General features: G+C 50.5%; 1 protein-coding gene across 1 annotated transcript in view; it reads left to right on the forward strand.

The window, feature by feature from the left end:
- Positions 1-19,346, forward strand: part of plch1 (phospholipase C, eta 1) — a 154,191-nt gene that overhangs the window by 80,002 nt on the left and 54,843 nt on the right. Inside the window, exons 5-9 of the mRNA XM_082956476.1 lie at positions 2,174-2,303; positions 3,253-3,423; positions 6,157-6,250; positions 15,537-15,740; positions 17,989-18,109. Of these exons, the coding sequence (XP_082812602.1) occupies positions 2,174-2,303; positions 3,253-3,423; positions 6,157-6,250; positions 15,537-15,740; positions 17,989-18,109 (720 nt within the window). The remainder of the gene's footprint in view (positions 1-2,173; positions 2,304-3,252; positions 3,424-6,156; positions 6,251-15,536; positions 15,741-17,988; positions 18,110-19,346) is intronic.

The following is a 19,346-nucleotide window of genomic DNA, read 5'->3' on the forward strand; positions in this document are numbered from 1 at the left end:
CACACACACACACACACCTATGTCCTCCTTGTACCTTGTAAGAAGAGCATAACTGTGGGTGTGTTTGCATCCGTACCCCTAACCAGTCTTGTTTAATCAGTTAACTGGATAACCCACTTTTATGCTCTTCTTCTTCTCTCCTCTCCTCTCCTCTGCTTTGTTTTCATTCCTCCCAAAGGAAAGTACTCTCCCTCTTTTCATGTCTCCCTCTGCCTGCTGCATGCAGTGTGTGTTTCTGTGTGTGTGTTTGCCTTCGGGCGCTGTTCTGTTCTGACTGGATTTGACAACTGACAAAACATGGTGTTGTTTTTGTTGTTGAAAAGCCTCTCAGCTTGAATACACATTAGAAAGTGCTTCTAAAATTAACTGTAATGCAAGTTTAGACTTTAGACTCCAGTATGAAGATAGGTTTAAACGGGCTTATCCAATAGAAATCCCTGATCGCACTTGAAGGCGATGTCATGGTGGCGATGTCATGGTGGTGTTGGCTAGCTAAGCTCACGTGCAGAAACACGTCATCAGGTCTAACGGTCTTCTCACGTCGAACTGAGCATGTGCAGACCGTCAAATCCAAGGCACTCCTTCGATATAAAGTAGTTTTTTCCTGAAAATTAAAAACGTGTGAGTTTGTCACTTTCATGAGGTTGGAGTAATAATATGTAACTACTGAAATCTAGATTGTTCCTTTAGATTTTGAGAAAATTGACAACGAAGGAAGAAGCTGACTTCTCTCATTGGCTTGTCAGACCCGAAACCCCAACTTGGTCTGCTTCACAAGTGTTCCCGGAAGTCTTTTTGATGTTGCACCTCTGGGTTTAGAAACTCTGTGCTGCAGTGCATTGGCTAGCCAAGCTCTGGTGATGTTGCACCTCTGGGTTTAGAAACTCTGTGCTGCAGTGCATTGGCTAGCCAAGCTCTGGTGATGTTGCACCTCTGGGTTTAGAAACTCTGTGCTGCAGTGCATTGGCTAGCCAAGCTCTGGTGATGTTGCACCTCTGGGTTTAGAAACTCTGTGCTGCAGTGCATTGGCTAGCCAAGCTCTGGTGATGTTGCACCTCTGGGTTTGAAACTCTGTGCTGCAGTGCATTGGCTAGCCAAGCTCTGGGGATGTTGCACCTCTGGGTTTAGAAACTGTGCTAAAGTGCATTGACTAGCCAAGCTCTGGTGATGTTGCACCTCTGGGTTTAGAAACTGTGCTGCAGTGCATTGGCTAGCCAAGCTCTGGTGATGTTGCACCTCTGGGTTTAGAAACTGTGCTGCAGTGCATTGACTAGCCAAGCTCTGGTGATGTTGCACCTCTGGGTTTAGAAACTGTGCTGCAGTGCATTGGCTAGCCAAGCTCTGGGGATGTTGCACCTCTGGGTTTAGAAACTGTGCTAAAGTGCATTGACTAGCCAAGCTCTGGTGATGTTGCACCTCTGGGTTTAGAAACTGTGCTGCAGTGCATTGACTAGCCAAGCTCTGGTGATGTTGCACCTCTGGGTTTAGAAACTGTGCTGCAGTGCATTGACTAGCCAAGCTCTGGTGATGTTGCACCTCTGGGTTTAGAAACTGTGCTGCAGTGCATTGGCTAGCCAAGCTCTGGTGATGTTGCACCTCTGGGTTTAGAAACTGTGCTAAAGTGCATTGACTAGCCAAGCTCTGGTGATGTTGCACCTCTGGGTTTAGAAACTGTGCTGCAGTGCATTGACTAGCCAAGCTCTGGTGATGTTGCACCTCTGGGTTTAGAAACTGTGCTGCAGTGCATTGACTAGCCAAGCTCTGGTGATGTTGCACCTCTGGGTTTAGAAACTGTGCTGCAGTGCATTGACTAGCCAAGCTCTGGTGATGTTGCACCTCTGGGTTTAGAAACTGTGCTGCAGTGCATTGACTAGCCAAGCTCTGGTGATGTTGCACCTCTGGGTTTAGAAACTGTGCTGCAGTGCATTGGCTAGCCAAGCTCTGGTGATGTTGCACCTCTGGGTTTAGAAACTGTGCTAAAGTGCATTGACTAGCCAAGCTCTGGTGATGCTGCTGATGTTTCTAAACTAGCTAGACATCCTGCTGACTACTCTACCCTCCCACCCTCCCCACACACACACACACACACACACACACAACACACACACACACACACACACACACACACACACACACCATCCCATGGCTGTGTCCTTAACTTGTGTGTGTGCAGGTGGATGAAGCAGACATTTGAGGAGGCTGATAAGAACGGGGATGGTCTGCTGAACATGGAGGAGATCTACCAGCTCCTACACAAGATGAACGTCAACCTTCCCCGCAGGAAGGTCAAACACATGTTCCAGGTCAGTCACAGGTCAGGGACCAAATACTGTACCTGAGAAGACAAAAGAGGGATGCTCAACGTTACCTGGCAATTGATGTGCAGTTTATAAGCTGTTTGGGGTTTTAGGCTGGGTTTCTACTGCTTCTACACCTGCATTGCTTGCTGTTTGGGGTTTTAGGCTGGGTTTCTGTATAGCACTTTGAGATATCAGCTGATGTAAGAAGGGCTATATAAATAAATTTGATTTGATTTGATTTGTTTACTTACATCCAGGATAGGGCTAAGGTAAGGTTTAAGGGTTGGACTTAGAAAGCATCAGTCTTCTGTCTTCTCTCGACAGATAGTGACAGTAGTTCTTAGTACTTCTGCTGCTACCTGGAAGCAAATCCCACCTTTAAACCAAGGTCCAAAGCTTTAGTTAATGTTTTCTCTCATGGATTTGTATTGGGCCCATAGTAGTGTACTATATAGGGCACCACTACCCTTAGGGCTCTGACCAAAAGTAGTGCACTATATAGGGAATAGGGTATCATAGGGCTTTGGTCTAAAGTAGTGCACTATATATAGGGAATAGGGTGCCATTGGGCTCTGGTCTAAAGTTGTGCACTATATAGGGAATAGGGTGCCGTTTGGGACATGTGATTCAAATGACAGGCGAGTTCTGAGCATGACGGTCAGATAGTGCAGTTGGTTTATAGTCCAATATTTTTAGGGCACCGCCAGGAGTGAATTGTTGTATGAACCGAACAAGGACAATGTCAGAACACAGTTGACTTTTCTGTCCCCACATGACAATGTCCTTGTAGTTGTTTGCTTCCATGTAGAGGCACCATGGCTGAGTGTGAATATACCAGATGTTTACAGACAAAATAAGTTTAAACAATTTGGAAGAGAGGGTCGAATTGGAGTTGAATCACCTGACCAATGCAGCCTCTTACTAATGGTGATGTAATTTCCCTTTCCCACAGGAAGCGGACTCAGACGACCAACAGGGCACGTTGACGTTTGAAGAGTTCAGCGTGTTCTATAAGATGATGTCACTGCGGCGGGACCTGTATCTGCTGCTCATGGGATACAGCGACAGGAAGGACCACCTGACGGCTGACGAGCTGGCCAACTTCCTGCGCAACGAACAGAAGGTCAGGGTTTACAGACAGACAACACTAGATAATGTAGTTTTAGTCACCTATAGTATAGTCGGTGTTGAAGGTCAGGGTTTACAGACAGACAACGCTAGATAATGTCGTTTTAGTCACCTATAGTATAGTCGGTGTTGAAGGTCAGGGTTTACAGACAGACAACACTAGATAATGTAGTTTTAGTCACCTATAGTATAGTCGGTGGTGAAGGTCAGGCGGTATGGTCCGGTACGGTCTGGTACGGTACGGCGGGAGATAGTGGGGGTATCAGTAAAACATGAGTCTATCACAATAATAAAAACAAAATGTCTAGAAAACTGTAGGCTATTATACAACTTTATCATTACCACGTCAGAGACAAATGAGCCGAATGGACTTGAAAATGGGTGGTGTAATCTGTGCTCCAAAATGTAATGTGGTTTGACGAGAACACTGACATTTTGCCAAGGCATTGATGAGCAGCCGACACTGAGACGTGTGCGGACAGCAGCGGATGCATAAATTGTGGCCTAATGACATTCGCCAAATGTTATTACACTTTTTTGGTGTTTTGTTTAACAGATGTCTCTTTCTATTCACCACTGTTTGGAGGCTGGAGATATGTTACGAGTTGATGAACGTGCTCGGTAGCCTAATAAAGGAGACATTTGAAATGATTGTATGACAATCAGATGAGCACATCATGATTGGTTGTGTTTATGCCACAATAAAAGGTCCTACATTTTAAGTTAAATTCCACATCTTTACGACGAGACCCACAGAGATCCTATTGAATGAATATTAAATTCTATGATTAGGCCAATAAAATGGAGGTTCCATATCAGGAAGAAATTACATTTACTTTCACCCCTGAGTATAGTACATTGTTTTACTGTCACTTCCTATCCTTGTTTTACTGTCACTTCCTGTCATTGTTTTACTGTCACTTCCTGTCATTATTTTACTGTCTCTTCCTATCATTTTTTACTGTCACTTCCTATTATTGTTTTATTGTCACTTCCTGTCATTGTTTTACTGTCACGTCCTATTATTGTTATACTGACACTTCCTATCATTGTTTTACTGTCACTTCCTATCATTGTTTTACCGTCACTTCCTGTCATTGTTTTACTGTCACTTCCTGTCATTGTTTTACTGTCACTTCCTGTCATTGTTTTACTGTCACTTGGGTTGTCTCTACCTCATACCTCTCTCTCTCCTCCTCTCTCTCTCTCTCTCTCTCTCTCTCTCTCCCCCTCTCTCTCTCTCTCTCTCTCTCTCTCTCACTCTATAGCTCCCCCCTCTCTCTCTCACTCTATAGCTCCCCTCTCTCTCTCTCTCTCTCTTTCTCTCTCTCTATAGCTCCCCTCCCAACTCTCTCTCCCCCCTCTCTCTCTCTTTCTCTCTCTCTCTCTCTCTCTCTCTCTATAGCTCCCCTCCCACCTCTCCCTCCCCCCTCTCTCTCTGTAAACTAGTGTGCTCTCAGTGTGCTACTCAGGGGCCAGGGGTTTGGGGGGGGGGGGGGGGGGGGGGGTCATTTTTATGTGAGTATTTTGACAGAGGTCTATCAAGAATCTATTTTGATTGGCAGATTGTGGCTTGGTTTCTCTGATAGTGTCGCTCTCATAAAAAAATCTGTGTGTCTGTGTGTGTGTGTGTGTATTTGTGTGTGTGTGTGTCTGTGTGTCTTGTGTGCGTGTATTTGTGTGTGTGTGTGTGTGTGTGTGTCAAATCAAATCAAATGTTATTGGTACTCATGGTTAGCAGATGTCAGTGTGAGTGTAGTGAAACGCTGTGTGTGTGTTTGTGTTTGTTGTGATAGTGTGTCTCTTCAATCTTTCCTTCCTCACTATGTCTCCTTCTCTCTTTATTCAGTGTCTGTGTGGGTGTGACAGTGTGTGTTTTGACAGTGTGTGTCTGTGTGGGTGTGACAGTGTGTGTTTTGACAGTGTGTGTCTGTGTGGGTGTGACAGTGTGTGTTTTGACAGTGTGTGTCTGTGTGGGTGTGACAGTGTGTGTTTTGACAGTGTGTGTCTGTGTGGGTGTGACAGTGTGTGTTTTGACAGTGTGTGTCTGTGTGGGTGTGACAGTGTGTGTTTTGACAGTGTGTGTCTGTGTGGGTGTGACAGTGTGTGTTTTGACAGTGTGTGTCTGTGTGGGTGTGACAGTGTGTGTTTTGACAGTGTGTGTCTGTGGGTGTGACAGTGTGTGTTTTGACAGTGTGTGTCTGTGTGGGTGTGTGTTTTGACAGTGTGTGTCTGTGTGGGTGTGACAGTGTGTGTTTTGACAGTGTGTGTCTGTGTGGGTGTGACAGTGTGTGTTTTGACAGTGTGTGTCTGTGTGGGTGTGACAGTGTGTGTTTTGACAGTGTGTGTCTGTGTGGGTGTGACCGTGTGTGTTTTGACAGTGTGTGTCTGTGTGGGTGTGACAGTGTGTGTTTTGACAGTGTGTGTCTGTGTGGGTGTGTGTTTTGACAGTGTGTGTCTGTGTGGGTGTGACAGTGTGTGTTTTGACAGTGTGTGTCTGTGTGGGTGTGTGTTTTGACAGTGTGTGTCTGTGTGGGTGTGACAGTGTGTGTTTTGACAGTGTGTGTCTGTGTGGGTGTGACAGTGTGTGTTTTGACAGTGCGTGTCTGTGTGGGTGTGACAGTGTGTGTTCTGACAGTGTGTGTTTTGACAGTGTGTGTCTGTGTGGGTGTGTGTTTTGACAGTGTGTGTCAGTGTGTGTTCTGACAGTGTGTGTCTCTCTCCTCAGATGATGAATGTGACTACAGAATACTGTCTGGATGTCATTGATAAGTTTGAGCTTTCTGAGGAGAACAAACAGAAAGGCATTCTGGGAATTGAGGGTAAGCCCCTCTGTCACAAACACACATACACACACTCACTCTCTCTCGTTCTCAGTCTCTCTCCCTCTATCTATCTTTCTCTCGCTCTCCCTCTCTCTCTCTCTCTCTTGCTCTCTCTCTCTCTCTCTCCCTCCCTCGCTCCCTCTGGCAGTAAGTCTGGCTGTAAACTCTATAACGGGTTAACTCAGTGGCATAATTTCATGGTAGATAAACTGTCTTTGGGGCTTCAGTTAAACTCCACCACAATGGAGGAGGAAAGGGAGGAAGAGCAAGGTGAGGAGGAGGAAGGGGAGAGGTGTAGGAGGAAGGGGAGAGGTGGAGGAGGAAGGGGAGAGGTGGAGGAGGAAGGGGAGAGGTGGAGGAGGAAGGGGAGAGGTGTGGGAGAAAGGGCAGAGTTCTGGGAGGAAGGGGAGAGGTGGAGGAGGAGGGAGAGGAGAGATGGAGGAGGGGGAGAGGTGTAGGATGAAGGGGAGAGGTGTAGGTGGAAGGGGAGAGATGGAGGAGGAAGTAGAGAAGTGCGGGAGGAAGGGGAGAGGAGGAGGAGGATTGAGAGAGGTAGAGGAGGAAGGAGAGAGGTGTAGGAGGAAGGGGAGAAGTGTGGGTGGAAAGGGAGAGGAGGAGGAGGAAAGGGAAAGGTGGAGGAGGAAGGGCAGAGGTAGAGGAGGCGGGGGGAGTGGAGGAGGAGGAAGGAGAGAGGTGGTGGAGGAGGGAGAGAAGTGCAGAAGGAAGGAGAGAGGAGGAGGAGGAAATGGAGAGGTGGAAGGGGAGAGGTGGAGGAGGAAGGGGAGAGGTGGAGGAAGGGGAGAGGTGGAGGAAGAAGGGGAGAGGTGGAGGAAGTGGAGAGGTGGATGAGGAAGTGGAGAGATGTTGGAGGAAGGGGAGAGGTGGAGGAGGAGGGAGAGAAGTGTGGGAGGAAGGGGAGAGGAGGAGGAGGAGGAAAGGGAGAGATGGAAGAGGAAAGGGAGAGATGGAAGAGGAAGGGGAGAGGTGGAGGAGGAAGGGGAGAGGTGGAGGAGGAAGGGGAGAGGTGGAGGAGGAAGGGGAGAGGTGTGGGAGGAAGGGGAGAGTTGGAGGTAGAATTGGAGATGTGGAAGAGGAAGGGGAGAGCAGGAGGAGGAAAGCAAGAGGTGTGAGAGGACGGGGAAAGGTGGAGGAGGAAGGGGAGAGGAGGAGGAGGAAGAGAGGTGGAGGAGGAAGGAGAGAGGTGTGGGAGGAGGAGGGAAAGGATAAGGGGGAAGTAGAGAGGTGGAGGAGGAAGGAGAGAGGTGTAGGAGGATGGAGAGAAGTGTGGGAGAGAGGGGAGAGGAGGAAGAGGAAAGGGAGAAGTGAAGGAGGAAGGGGAAAGGTGGAGGGGGAAGGGGAGAGGTGGAGGAGGAAGGGGAAAGGTGGAGGGGGAAGGGGAGAGGTGGAGGAGGAAGCGGAGAGGTGGAGGAGGAAGGGGAGAGGAGGACGGGGAGAGGAGGAGGAGGAAGGGGAGAGGTGGAGGAGGAAGGAGAGAGTTGTAGGAGAAAGGAGAGAAGTGTGGGAGGAAGGAGAGAGGTGGAGGAGGATGGAGAGAGGTGGAGGAGGAAGGGGACACGTGTGGGAGGAAGGAGAGAGGAGGAGGAGGAAAGGGAGAGGTGGAAGAGGATGGGGAGAGGTGGAGGAGGAAGGGGACACTTGTGGGAGTAAGGGGAGAGGAGGAGGAGGAAAGGGAGAGGTGGAAGAGGATGTGGAGAGGTGGAAGAGGAAGAGGAGAGGTGGAGGAGGAAGGAGAGAGGTGTGGGAGGAGGAGGGAAAGGATAAGGGGGAAGTAGAGAGGTGGAGGAGGAAGGAGAGAGGTGTAGGAGGATGGAGAGAAGTGTGGGAGGGAGGGGAGAGGAGGAAGAGGAAAGGCAGAAGTGAAGGAGGAAGGGGAAAGGTGGAGGAGGAAGGGGAGAGGTGGAGGAGGAAGGGGAGAGGAGGAAGGGGAGAGGAGGAGGAGGAAGGGGAGAGGTGGAGGAGGAAGGAGAGAGTTGTAGGAGAAAGGAGAGAAGTGTGGGAGGAAGGGGAGAGGTGGAGGAGGAAGGAGAGAGGTGGAGGAGGAAGGAGACACGTGTGGGAGGAAGGAGAGAGGAGGAGGAGGAAAGGGAGAGGTGGAAGAGGATGTGGAGAGGTGGAAGAGGAAGGGGAGAGGTGGAGGAGGAAGGAGAGAAGTGTGTGAGGAAGTGGAGAGGAGGAGGAGGAAGGAGAGAGGTGGAGAAGGAAGGAGAGAGGTGTTGGAAGAAGGAGTGAAGTGTGGAAGGAAGGGGAGAGGAGGAGAAAGGGAGAGGTGTGGGAGGAAGGGGAGAGGAGGAGGAGGAAGGAGAGAGGCGGAGGAGGAAGGAAAGAGGTGTAGGAGAAATGGGAGAGGTGTAGGAGGACGGGAAGTGGAGGAGGAAAAGGAGAGGTGTGGGAGGAAGGGGAGATGTGCAGGAGGAAGGGGAGAGGTGGAGGAGGTGGGGGAGAGGAGGAGGAGGAGGAAGGAGAGAGGTGAAGGTGGAAGGACAGAGGTGTAGGAGGAAGGAGAGAAGTGTGGGAAGAAGGGGAGTGGAGGAGGGAGGGGAGCGGCTGAGGAGGAAAGAGAGAGAGGTGGAGGAGGAAGGGGAGAGTTGGAGAGTTGTGGGAGGAAGGGGAGAGGTGGAGGAGGAAGGGGAGTGGTGTGGGAGTAAGGGGAGAGGAGGAGGAGGAGGGAAAGGGAGAGGTGGAAGAGGATGTGGAGAGGTGGAAGAGGAAGGGGAGAGGTGGAGGAGGAAGGAGAGAAGTGTTGGAAGGAAGGGGAGAGGAGGAGGGAGGAAGGAGAGAGGTGGAGAAGGAAGGAGAGAAGTGTTGGAAGGAAGGGGAGAGGAGGAGAAAGGGAGAGGTGTGGGAGGAAGGGGAGAGGAGGAGGAGGAAGGAGAGAGGTGGAGGAGGCAGGAGAGATGTGGAGGAGAAATGGGAGAGGTGTAGGAGGACGGGAGTGGAGGAGGAAAAGGAGAGGTGTGGGAGGAAGGGGAGAGGTGTAGGTGGAAGGGGAGAGATGGAGGAGGAAGTAGAGAAGTGCGGGAGGAAGGGGAGAGGAGGAGGAGGATTGAGAGAGGTAGAGGAGGAAGGAGAGAGGTGTAGGAGGAAGGGGAGAAGTGTGGGTGGAAAGGGAGAGAAGGAGAAGGAAAGGGAAAGGTGGAGGAGGAAGGGCAGAGGTGGAGGAGGCGGGGGAGTGGAGGAGGAGGAAGGAGAGAGGTGGTGGAGGAGGGAGAGAAGTGCAGAAGGAAGGAGAGAGGAGGAGGAGGAAATGGAGAGGTGGAAGGGGAGAGGTGGAGGAGGAAGGGGAGAGGTGGAGGAAGGGGAGAGGTGGAGGAGGAAGGGGAGAGGTGGAGGAAGTGGAGAGGTGGAGGAGGAAGTGGAGAGATGTTGGAGGAAGGGGAGAGGTGGAGGAGGAGGGAGAGAAGTGTTGGAGGAAGGGAGAGGAGGAGGAGGAGGAGGAAAGGAGAAGAAGGAGGAAGGGAAAGGTGGAGGGGGAAGGGGAAAGGTGGAGGGGGAAGGGGAGAGGTGGAGGAGGAAGGGAGAGGAGGATGGGAGAGGAGGAGGAGGAGGAGAGAGTTGTAGGAGAAAGGAGAGAAGTGTGGGAGGAAGGAGAGAGGTGGAGGAGGATGGAGAGAGGTGGAGGAGGAAGGGGACACGTGTGGGAGGAAGGAGAGAGGAGGAGGAGGAAAGGGAGAGGTGGAAGAGGATGGGGAGAGGTGGAGGAGGAAGGGGACACTTGTGGGAGTAAGGGGAGAGGAGGAGGAGGAAAGGGAGAGGTGGAAGAGGATGTGGAGAGGTGGAAGAGGAAGGGGAGAGAGGTGTGGGAGGAGGAGGGAAAGGATAAGGGGGAAGTAGAGAGGTGGAGGAGGAAGGAGAGAGGTGTAGGAGGATGGAGAGAAGTGTGGGAGGGAGGGGAGAGGAGGAAGAGGAAAGGCAGAAGTGAAGGAGGAAGGGGAAAGGTGGAGGAGGAAGGGGGAGAGGTGGAGGAGGAAGGGGAGAGGAGGAAGGGGAGAGGAGGAGGAGGAAGGGGAGAGGTGGAGGAGGAAGGAGAGAGTTGTAGGAGAAAGGAGGAGAGAAGTGTTGGAGGAAGGGGAGAGGTGGAGGAGGAAGGAGAGAGGTGGAGGAGGAAGGAGACACGTGTGGGAGGAAGGAGAGAGGAGGAGGAGGAAAGGGAGAGGTGGCAGAGGATGTGGAGAGGCGGAAGAGGAAGGGGAGAGGTGGAGGAGGAAGGAGAGAAGTGTGTGAGGAAGTGGAGAGGAGGAGGAGGAAGGAGAGAGGTGGAGAAGGAAGGAGAGGAGTGTTGGAAAGGGGAGAGAAGGAGAAGGAAAGGGAAAGGTGGAGGAGGAAGGGCAGAGGTGGAGGAGGCGGGGGAGTGGAGGAGGAGGAAGGAGAGAGGTGGTGGAGGAGGGAGAGAAGTGCAGAAGGAAGGAGAGAGGAGGAGGAGGAAATGGAGAGGTGGAAGGGGAGAGGTGGAGGAGGAAGGGGAGAGGTGGAGGAAGGGGGAGAGGTGGAGGAGGAAGGGGAGAGGGTGGAGGAAGTGGAGAGGTGGAGGAGGAAGTGGAGAGATGTTGGAGGAAGGGAGAGGTGGAGGAGGAGGGAGAGAAGTGTGGGAGGAAGGGGGAGGAGGAGGAGGAAAGGGAGAAGTGAAGGAGGAAGGGGAAAGGTGGAGGGGGAAGGGGAGAGGTGGAGGAGGAAGGGGAGAGGTGGAGGAGGAAGGGGAGAGGAGGACGGGGAGAGGAGGAGGAGGAAGGAGAGAGTTGTAGGAGAAAGGAGAGAAGTGTGGGAGGAAGGAGAGAGGTGGAGGAGGATGGAGAGAGGTGGAGGAGGAAGGGGACACGTGTGGGAGGAAGGAGAGAGGAGGAGGAGGAAAGGGAGAGGTGGAAGAGGATGGGGAGAGGTGGAGGAGGAAGGGGACACTTGTGGGAGTAAGGGGAGAGGAGGAGGAGGAAAGGGAGAGGTGGAAGAGGATGTGGAGAGGTGGAAGAGGAAGGGGAGAGAGGGTGTGGGAGGAGGAGGGAAAGGATAAGGGGGAAGTAGAGAGGTGGAGGAGGAAGGAGAGAGGTGTAGGAGGATGGAGAGAAGTGTGGGAGGGAGGGGAGAGGAGGAAGAGGAAAGGCAGAAGTGAAGGAGGAAGGGGAAAGGTGGAGGAGGAAGGGGAGAGGTGGAGGAGGAAGGGGAGAGGAGGAAGGGGAGAGGAGGAGGAGGAAGGGGAGAGGTGGAGGAGGAAGGAGAGAGTTGTAGGAGAAAGGAGAGAAGTGTGGGAGGAAGGGGAGAGGTGGAGGAGGAAGGAGAGAGGTGGAGGAGGAAGGAGACACGTGTGGGAGGAAGGAGAGAGGAGGAGGAGGAAAGGGAGAGGTGGCAGAGGATGTGGAGAGGTGGAAGAGGAAGGGGAGAGGTGGAGGAGGAAGGAGAGAAGTGTGTGAGGAAGTGGAGAGGAGGAGGGAGGAAGGAGAGAGGTGGAGAAGGAAGGAGAGAGGTGTTGGAAGAAGGAGTGAAGTGTGGAAGGAAGGGGAGAGGAGGAGAAAGGGAGAGGTGTGGGAGGAAGGGGGAGAGGAGGAGGAGGAAGGAGAGAGGCGGAGGAGGAAGGAAAGAGGTGGAGGAGAAATGGGAGAGGGTGTAGGAGGACGGGAAGTGGAGGAGGAAAAGGAGAGGTGTGGGAGGAAGGGGAGATGTGCAGGAGGAAGGGGAGAGGTGGAGGAGGTGGGGGGAGAGGAGGAGGAGGAGGAAGGAGAGAGGTGAAGGTGGAAGGACAGAGGTGTAGGAGGAAGGAGAGAAGTGTGGGAAGAAGGGGAGTGGAGGAGGGAGGGGAGCGGCTGAGGAGGAAGGAGATAGGTGGAGGAGGAAGGGGAGAGTTGGAGAGTTGTGGGAGGAAGGGGAGAGGTGGAGGAGGAAGGGGAGTGGTGTGGGAGTAAGGGGAGAGGAGGAGGAGGAGGAAAGGGAGAGGTGGAAGAGAATGTGGAGAGGTGGAAGAGGAAGGGGAGAGGTGGAGGAGGAAGGAGAGAAGTGTTGGAAGGAAGGGGAGAGGAGGAGGAGGAAGGAGAGAGGTGGAGAAGGAAGGAGAGAAGTGTTGGAAGGAAGGGGAGAGGAGGAGAAAGGGAGAGGTGTGGGAGGAAGGGGAGAGGAGGAGGAGGAAGGAGAGAGGTGGAGGAGGCAGGAGAGATGTGGAGGAGAAATGGGAGAGGTGTAGGAGGACGGGAGTGGAGGAGGAAAAGGAGAGGTGTGGGAGGAAGGGGAGAGGTGCAGGGAGGAAGGGGAGAGGTGGGGGAGAGGAGGAGGAGGAAGGAGAGAGGTGAATGTGGAAGGAGAGAGGTGTAGGAGGATGGAGAGAAGTGTGGGAAGAAGGGGAAGTGGAGGAGGAAGGGTAGAGGTGGGGGAGGAAGGGGAGGAGGAGGGAGGGGGAGAGGTTGAGGAGGAAGGGGAGAGTTGGAGAGTTGTGGGAGGAAGGGGAGAGTTGTAGGAGGAAGGGGAGAGGTGGAGGAGGAAGGGGAGAGGTGTGGGAGGAAGGGGAGAGGTGTGGGAGGAAGGGGAGAGGTGGAGGAGGAAGTGGAGAGGGACAGGTTGTAGGAGGAAGGGGAGAGGTGGAGGAGGAAGGGGAGAGGTGTAGGAGGAAGGGGAGAGGTGGAGGAGGAAGGGGAGAGGTGTGGGAGGAAGGGGAGAGGTGGAGGGGGAAGGGGAAGTAAAGACATGATAGAGAGAAAGGGTGGAGATTGAGTTATAATTGAAATTGATAGGGAGACCCCGCATCCCCCCTCCTTCCTTATCCACTCCACCCCCCCACCACCTTATCCTCCCCTCCTTGTCTCCAACCTCCTTATAAATTCAATTGAATTCAGGGTCTTTATTGGCATGGGAAACATATGTTTACATTGCTAAGGCAAGAGAAATACATAATAAACAATAAAAAATGTACATTAAACATTACATTCACAAAAGTTAAAAAGAATAAAGACATTTCAGATGTTATATTATGTCTATATACAGTGTTGAAACGATGTGCAAATAATTAATTAAAGTACAAAAGGGAAAATAAATAAGCATAAATATGGGTTGTATTTACAATGGTGTTTGTTCTTCACTGGTTGCCCTTTTCTTGTGGCAACAGGTCACAAATATTACTGCTTGGATGGCACGCTATGGTATTTCACCCAATAGATATGGGAGTTTATCAAAATTGGATTTGTTTTCGAATTCTTTGTGGGTCTGTGTGATCTGAGGGAAATATGTGTCTCTAATATGGTCAAACATTTGTTAGGAGGTTAGGAAGTACAGCTCAGTTTCCACCTCATTTTGTGGGCAGTGTGCACATAGCCTGTCTTCTCTTGAGAGCCAGGTCTGCCTACGACGGTCTTTCTCAATAGCAAGGCTATGCTCACTGAGTCTGTACATAGTCAAAGCTTTCCTTAAGTTTGGGTCAGTCACAGTGGTCAGGTATTCTGCCACTGTGTACCCTCTGTTTAGGGCCAAATAGCATTCTAGTTTGCTCTGTTTTTTGGTTAATTCTTTCCAATGTGTCAATTAATTATCTTTTTGTTTTCTTATGATTTGGTTGGGTCTAATTGTGTTGTTGTCCTGGGGCTCTGTGGGGTCTGTTTGTGTTTGTGAACAGAGCCACAGGACCAGCTTGCTTAGGGGACTCTTCTCCAGCTTCATCTCTCTGTAGGTGATGGCTTTGTTATGGAAGGTTTGGGAATCGCTTCCTTATTCCTCTCCACCCCTCCCTCCTCCTCATCCTCCTCCCACCTCCTCCTCCTACCTCCTCCTCCTCCCACCACCTCCTCCCACCCTCTCCTCCCTTCTCCTCCTCCTCCCTCCACCTCCTCCCATCTCTTCCCTCCTCCTCCCTTCTCCTCCTCCCACCTCCTCCTCCCTCCTCCTCCTCCCACTTCCTCCTCCCACCTACTCCTCCCTCCTCCTCCTCCTCCCACCTACTACTCCTCCTCCCACTTCCACCTCCCACCTCCTCCTCCTCCTCCTCCTCCTCCCACCTACTCCTCCCTCCTCCTCCTTCTCCCACCTACTACTCCTCCTCCCACTTCCGCCTCCCACCTACTCCTCCCTCTCCCTCCTCCCACCTCCTCCTCCTCCTCTCGCCTCCTCCTCCCTCCTCCTCCTCCCACCTACGCCTCCCACCTCCTCCCTCCTCCTCCTCCTCCCACCTCCTCCTCCTCCTCCTCTCGCCTCCTTCTCCCTCCTCCTCCTCCCACCTACGCCTCCCACCTCCTCCTCCTTCCTCCTCCTCCTCCCACCTCCTCTCACCCCCTCCTCCCTCCTCCTCCTCCCACTTCCGCCTCCCACCTACTCCTCCCTCCTCCTCCTCCCACCTCCTCCTCCTCTCCCCTCCTCCTCCCTCCCTCTCCTCCCACCTACGCCTCCCACCTACGCCTCCCACCTCCTCCTCCCTCCTCCTCCCTCCTCCTCCCACCTACTCCTCCCTCCTCCTCCCACCTACTCCTCCCTCCTCCTCCTTCTCCCACCTACTACTCCTCCTCCCACTTCCGCCTCCCACCTACTCCTCCCTCCTCCTCCCACCTCCTCCTCCTCCTCTCGCCTCCTCCTCCCTCCTCCTCCTCCCACCTACGCCTCCCACCTCCTCCTCCTCCCTCCTCCTCCTCCCACCTACGCCTCACACCTCCTCCTCCCTCCTCCTACTCCTCCCACCTCCTCTCACCCCCTCCTCCCTCCTCCTCCTCCTCCCTCCTCCTCCTCCCACCTCCTCCTCCCGCCTCTCATGATCAAAGGATGCTTCTCCCAGTTAAAGCTCTCCTCCTTTTCCTAAAACCCCCCCCCCAAAAAACAACCCACAATTCCGGCAGCAAATTCTGTGACTCAGTGTGCATTAAAGTATTACATTCCATCATTAAAAGTTCAGCTCGTTAAGGCTCATCAAAGCCCCTTGGCTGTCAGGGTTTTCTCCTCCTCTTTTTCTGTAATGGGTGGTGTGTCTCTTATATTATGATAGTTCCTTTAAGTATCTCAGCTTTAACTATTGCAGTGCTGCTGTAAGTCAGCTGAATATCTTGTTCCTCTAAAATCTTTATGTGTTCTATTCAGTTCAATTGGATTGGATTCATCTATCGCCAAGGAGGGCCAATGTCTCTGAGTATTTCATGGGTAACAGAGAGAAATAATTGTTATGATGATATAAGTAAGATAACGCTGAGTACAGCTTTTCTACCGTGTCTGTCTGTCTGTCTGTCTGTCTGTCTGTCTGTCTGTCTGTCTGTCTGTCTGTCTGTCTGTCTGTCTGTCTGTCTGTCTGTCTGTCTGTCTGTCTGTCTGTGTCCAGGTTTCACCAGTTTCATGCGCAGCCCCACGTGTGATGTGTTTAACCCTGAACACCATGAGGTGAACCAGGACATGGATCAGCCTCTGAGTAGCTACTACATCTCCTCGTCTCATAACACCTACCTGACGGGAGACCAGCTGCTGTCTCATTCCAAGACAGACATGTACGCCTGGGTACTACAGGCTGGCTGCCGCTGTGTGGAGGGTGAGGCAGTACACACACACACACACACACACACACACACACACACACACACCACACACACACACACACACACACACACACACACACACACAGACACACACACACACACACACACACACACACACACACACACACACACACACACACACACACACACACACACAAAGCAAAGCATGCATGCATTCACACGAACACACACACACACACACACACTAAGCAAAGCATGCATGCATTCACACGAACACACACACACACACACACACAAACTCCTTACTCACGATTCCTCTCTCATATCCCTCATTCTCTCTCTCTTTGTCTCCCTCTCCTTCTCCCTCTCTCTCGCCCTCTCTCCCTGTCTCTGTCTATCAATGACACTTTATATAATGTAATGTAATGTATATAATATAATGTTTACATATCCTACATTACTCATCTCATATATACAGTGCCTTGCGAAAGTATTCGGCCCCCTTGAACTTTTTGACCTTTTGCCACATTTCAGGCTTCAAACATAAAGATATAAAACTGTCATTTTTTGTGAAGAATCAACAACAAGTGGGACACAATCATGAAGTGGAACGAAATTTATTGGATATTTCAAACTTTTTTAACAAATAAAAAACTGAAAAATTGGGCGTGCAAAATTATTCAGCCCCCTTAAGTTAATACTTTGTAGCGCCACCTTTTGCTGCGATTACAGCTGTAAGTCGCTTGGGGTATGGCTCTATCAGTTTTGCACATCGAGAGACTGAAATTTTTGCCCATTCCTCCTTGCAAAACAGCTCGAGCTCAGTGAGGTTGGATGGAGAGCGTTTGTGAACAGCAGTTTTCAGTTCTTTCCACAGATTCTCGATTGGATTCAGGTCTGGACTTTGACTTGGCCATTCTAACACCTGGATATGTTTATTTGTGAACCATTCCATTGTAGATTTTGCTTTATGTTTTGGATCATTGTCTTGTTGGAAGACAAATCTCCGTCCCAGTCTCAGGTCTTTTGCAGACTCCATCAGGTTTTCTTCCAGAATGGTCCTGTATTTGGCTCCATCCATCTTCCCATCAATTTTAACCATCTTCCCTGCCCCTGCTGAAGAAAAGCAGGCCCAAACCATGATGCTGCCACCACCATGTTTGACAGTGGGGATGGTGTGTTCAGGGTGATGAGCTGTGTTGCTTTTACGCCAAACATAACGTTTTGCATTGTTGCCAAAAAGTATGATTTTGGTTTCATCTGACCAGAGCACCTTCTTCCACATGTTTCCCAGGTGGCTAGTGGCAAACTTTAAACGACACTTTTTATGGATATCTTTAAGAAATGGCTTTCTTCTTGCCACTCTTCCATAAAGGCCAGATTTGTGCAGTATACGACTGATTGTTGTCCTATGGACAGAGTCTCCCACCTCAGCTGTAGATCTCTGCAGTTCATCCAGAGTGATCATGGGCCTCTTGGCTGCATCTCTGATCAGTGTTCTCCTTGTATGAGCTGAAAGTTTAGAGGGACGGCCGGGTCTTTGTAGATTTGCAGTGGTCTGATACTCCTTCCATTTCAATATTATCGCTTGCACAGTGCTCCTTGGGATGTTTAAAGCTTGGGAAATCTTTTTGTATCCAAATCCGGCTTTAAACTTCTCCACAACAGTATCTCGGACCTGCCTGGTGTGTTCCTTGTTCTTCATGATGCTCTCTGCGCTTTAAACGGACCTCTGAGACTATCATAGAGCAGGTGCATTTATACGGAGACTTGATTACACACAGGTGGATTCTATTTATCATCATTAGTCATTTAGGTCAACATTGGATCATTCAGAGATCCTCACTGAACTTCTGGAGAGAGTTTGCTGCACTGAAAGTAAAGGGGTTTGTGTCCCACTTGTGTCCCACTTGTTGTTGATTCTTCACAAAAAATTACAGTTTTATATTTTTATGTTTGAAGCCTGAAATGTGGCAAAAGGTCGAAAAGTTCAAGGGGGCGGAATACTTTCGCAAGGCACTGTATATACTATACTCTATACCATCTACTGCACCTTGCCTATGCCGCAGGGCCATCGCTCATTCATATATTTATATATACATATTCTTATTCATTCCTTTACACTTGTGTGTATAAGGTAGTTGTTGTGAAATTGTTAGTTTACATGTTAGATATTACTGCACGTTCGGAACTAGAAGCACAAGCATTTCGCTACACTCGCATTAACATCTGCTAACCATGTGTATGTGACCAATAAAATGTGATTTGATTTATCTGTAGTGGACTGTTGGGATGGTCCTGATGGAGATCCCATGGTTCAGCATGGCTACACTCTGACCTCCAAGATCACCTTTAAGTCAGTCATAGAGACCATCGACAAATACGCCTTCATCAACAACAGGTAAATACACCACTATCCCTCAACTCTCACTGTGTGTGTGTGTGTGTGTGTGTCTGTGTCTGTGTGTGTGTGTGTGTGTGTGTGTGTGTGTGTGTGTGTGTGTGTGGTGTGTGTGTGTGTGTGTGTGTGTGTGTGTGTGTGTGTGTGTGTGTGTGTGTGTGTGTGTGTGTGTGTGTGTGTGTGTGTGTGTGTGTGTGTGTGTGTGTGTGTGTGTGTGTGTGTGTGTGTGGCTCAGTTGGTAGAGCATGGTGTTTGCAACGCCAGGGTTGTGGGTTCGATTCCCGCGGGGGACCAGTACGGGGAAAAAATGTATGAAATGTATGCATTCACTACTGTAAGTCGCTCTGGATAAGAGCGTCTGCTAAATGACTAAAATGTAAAAATGTGTGTTTGAAGATGTCACTGAGACCCTCATCCTTCCCTCCACCTCAACTAATGGAGATGTTACTCTACAACACACACACATGATCCTGTGTATTATCCAGCACCTTTTGTTTGTATATTCCAGCCAGCAGTCTGGGACGCTCTTCAGAGTGCGTGTTCAAACAGGAAGATTCTCCATTGTGAAGAGATGTTGTCCCCCAGAGTTCATCTGTCCCCTTCTCTCTGATATGTAACCAATTAGAGTTAAAGTAGCTCTTCTCTAACTGCTGATTTAGAGAACATTTCCTTTTAAACATTATGTAACAGCACTTTCAAAAAAGATAACTTAGAAAAGGATTTGAATTGTTTTTAAATGAAAAGCAGCAGGATGTGTGGTCATTAGAGACACTGAGATACCTGGTATTATCCTCCATTACTAAACCATCTGCACTGAGGCACAGTCTCTCTCTATCTCTCTCTCTCTCTCTCTGTTTCTGTCTCTCTCTGTCCCTCTCTCTCTTTCTCTCTCTGTCCCTCTCTTTCTCTCTCTGTCTGTGTCTCTCTCTATCTCTGTCTGTGTCTCTCTCTATCTCTGTCTGTGTCTCTCTCTATGTATGTCTCTGTCTCTCTCTGTCCCTCTCTCTATCTGTCTGTGTCTCTGTCTCTCTGTCTTTGTCTCTCTGTCTGTCTGTCTCTCTCTGTCTGTCTGCCTGCCTGACTCTCTCTCTCTCTCTCTGTCTTTGTCTGTCCCTCTGTCTGTCTGTCTCTCTGTCTGTCTCTCTGTGTCTCTCTCTGTCTGTCTGTCTGTCTCTCTCGCTCTCTCGCTCTCTCACTTTCAATTAAATTAAATTCAAAGGGCTTTATTGGCATGTAA

Source organism: Salmo salar, chromosome 09 (genome assembly GCF_965601325.2).
Source record: "Salmo salar chromosome 09, fSalSal1, whole genome shotgun sequence".
Lineage (NCBI taxonomy): Eukaryota > Metazoa > Chordata > Actinopteri > Salmoniformes > Salmonidae > Salmo > Salmo salar.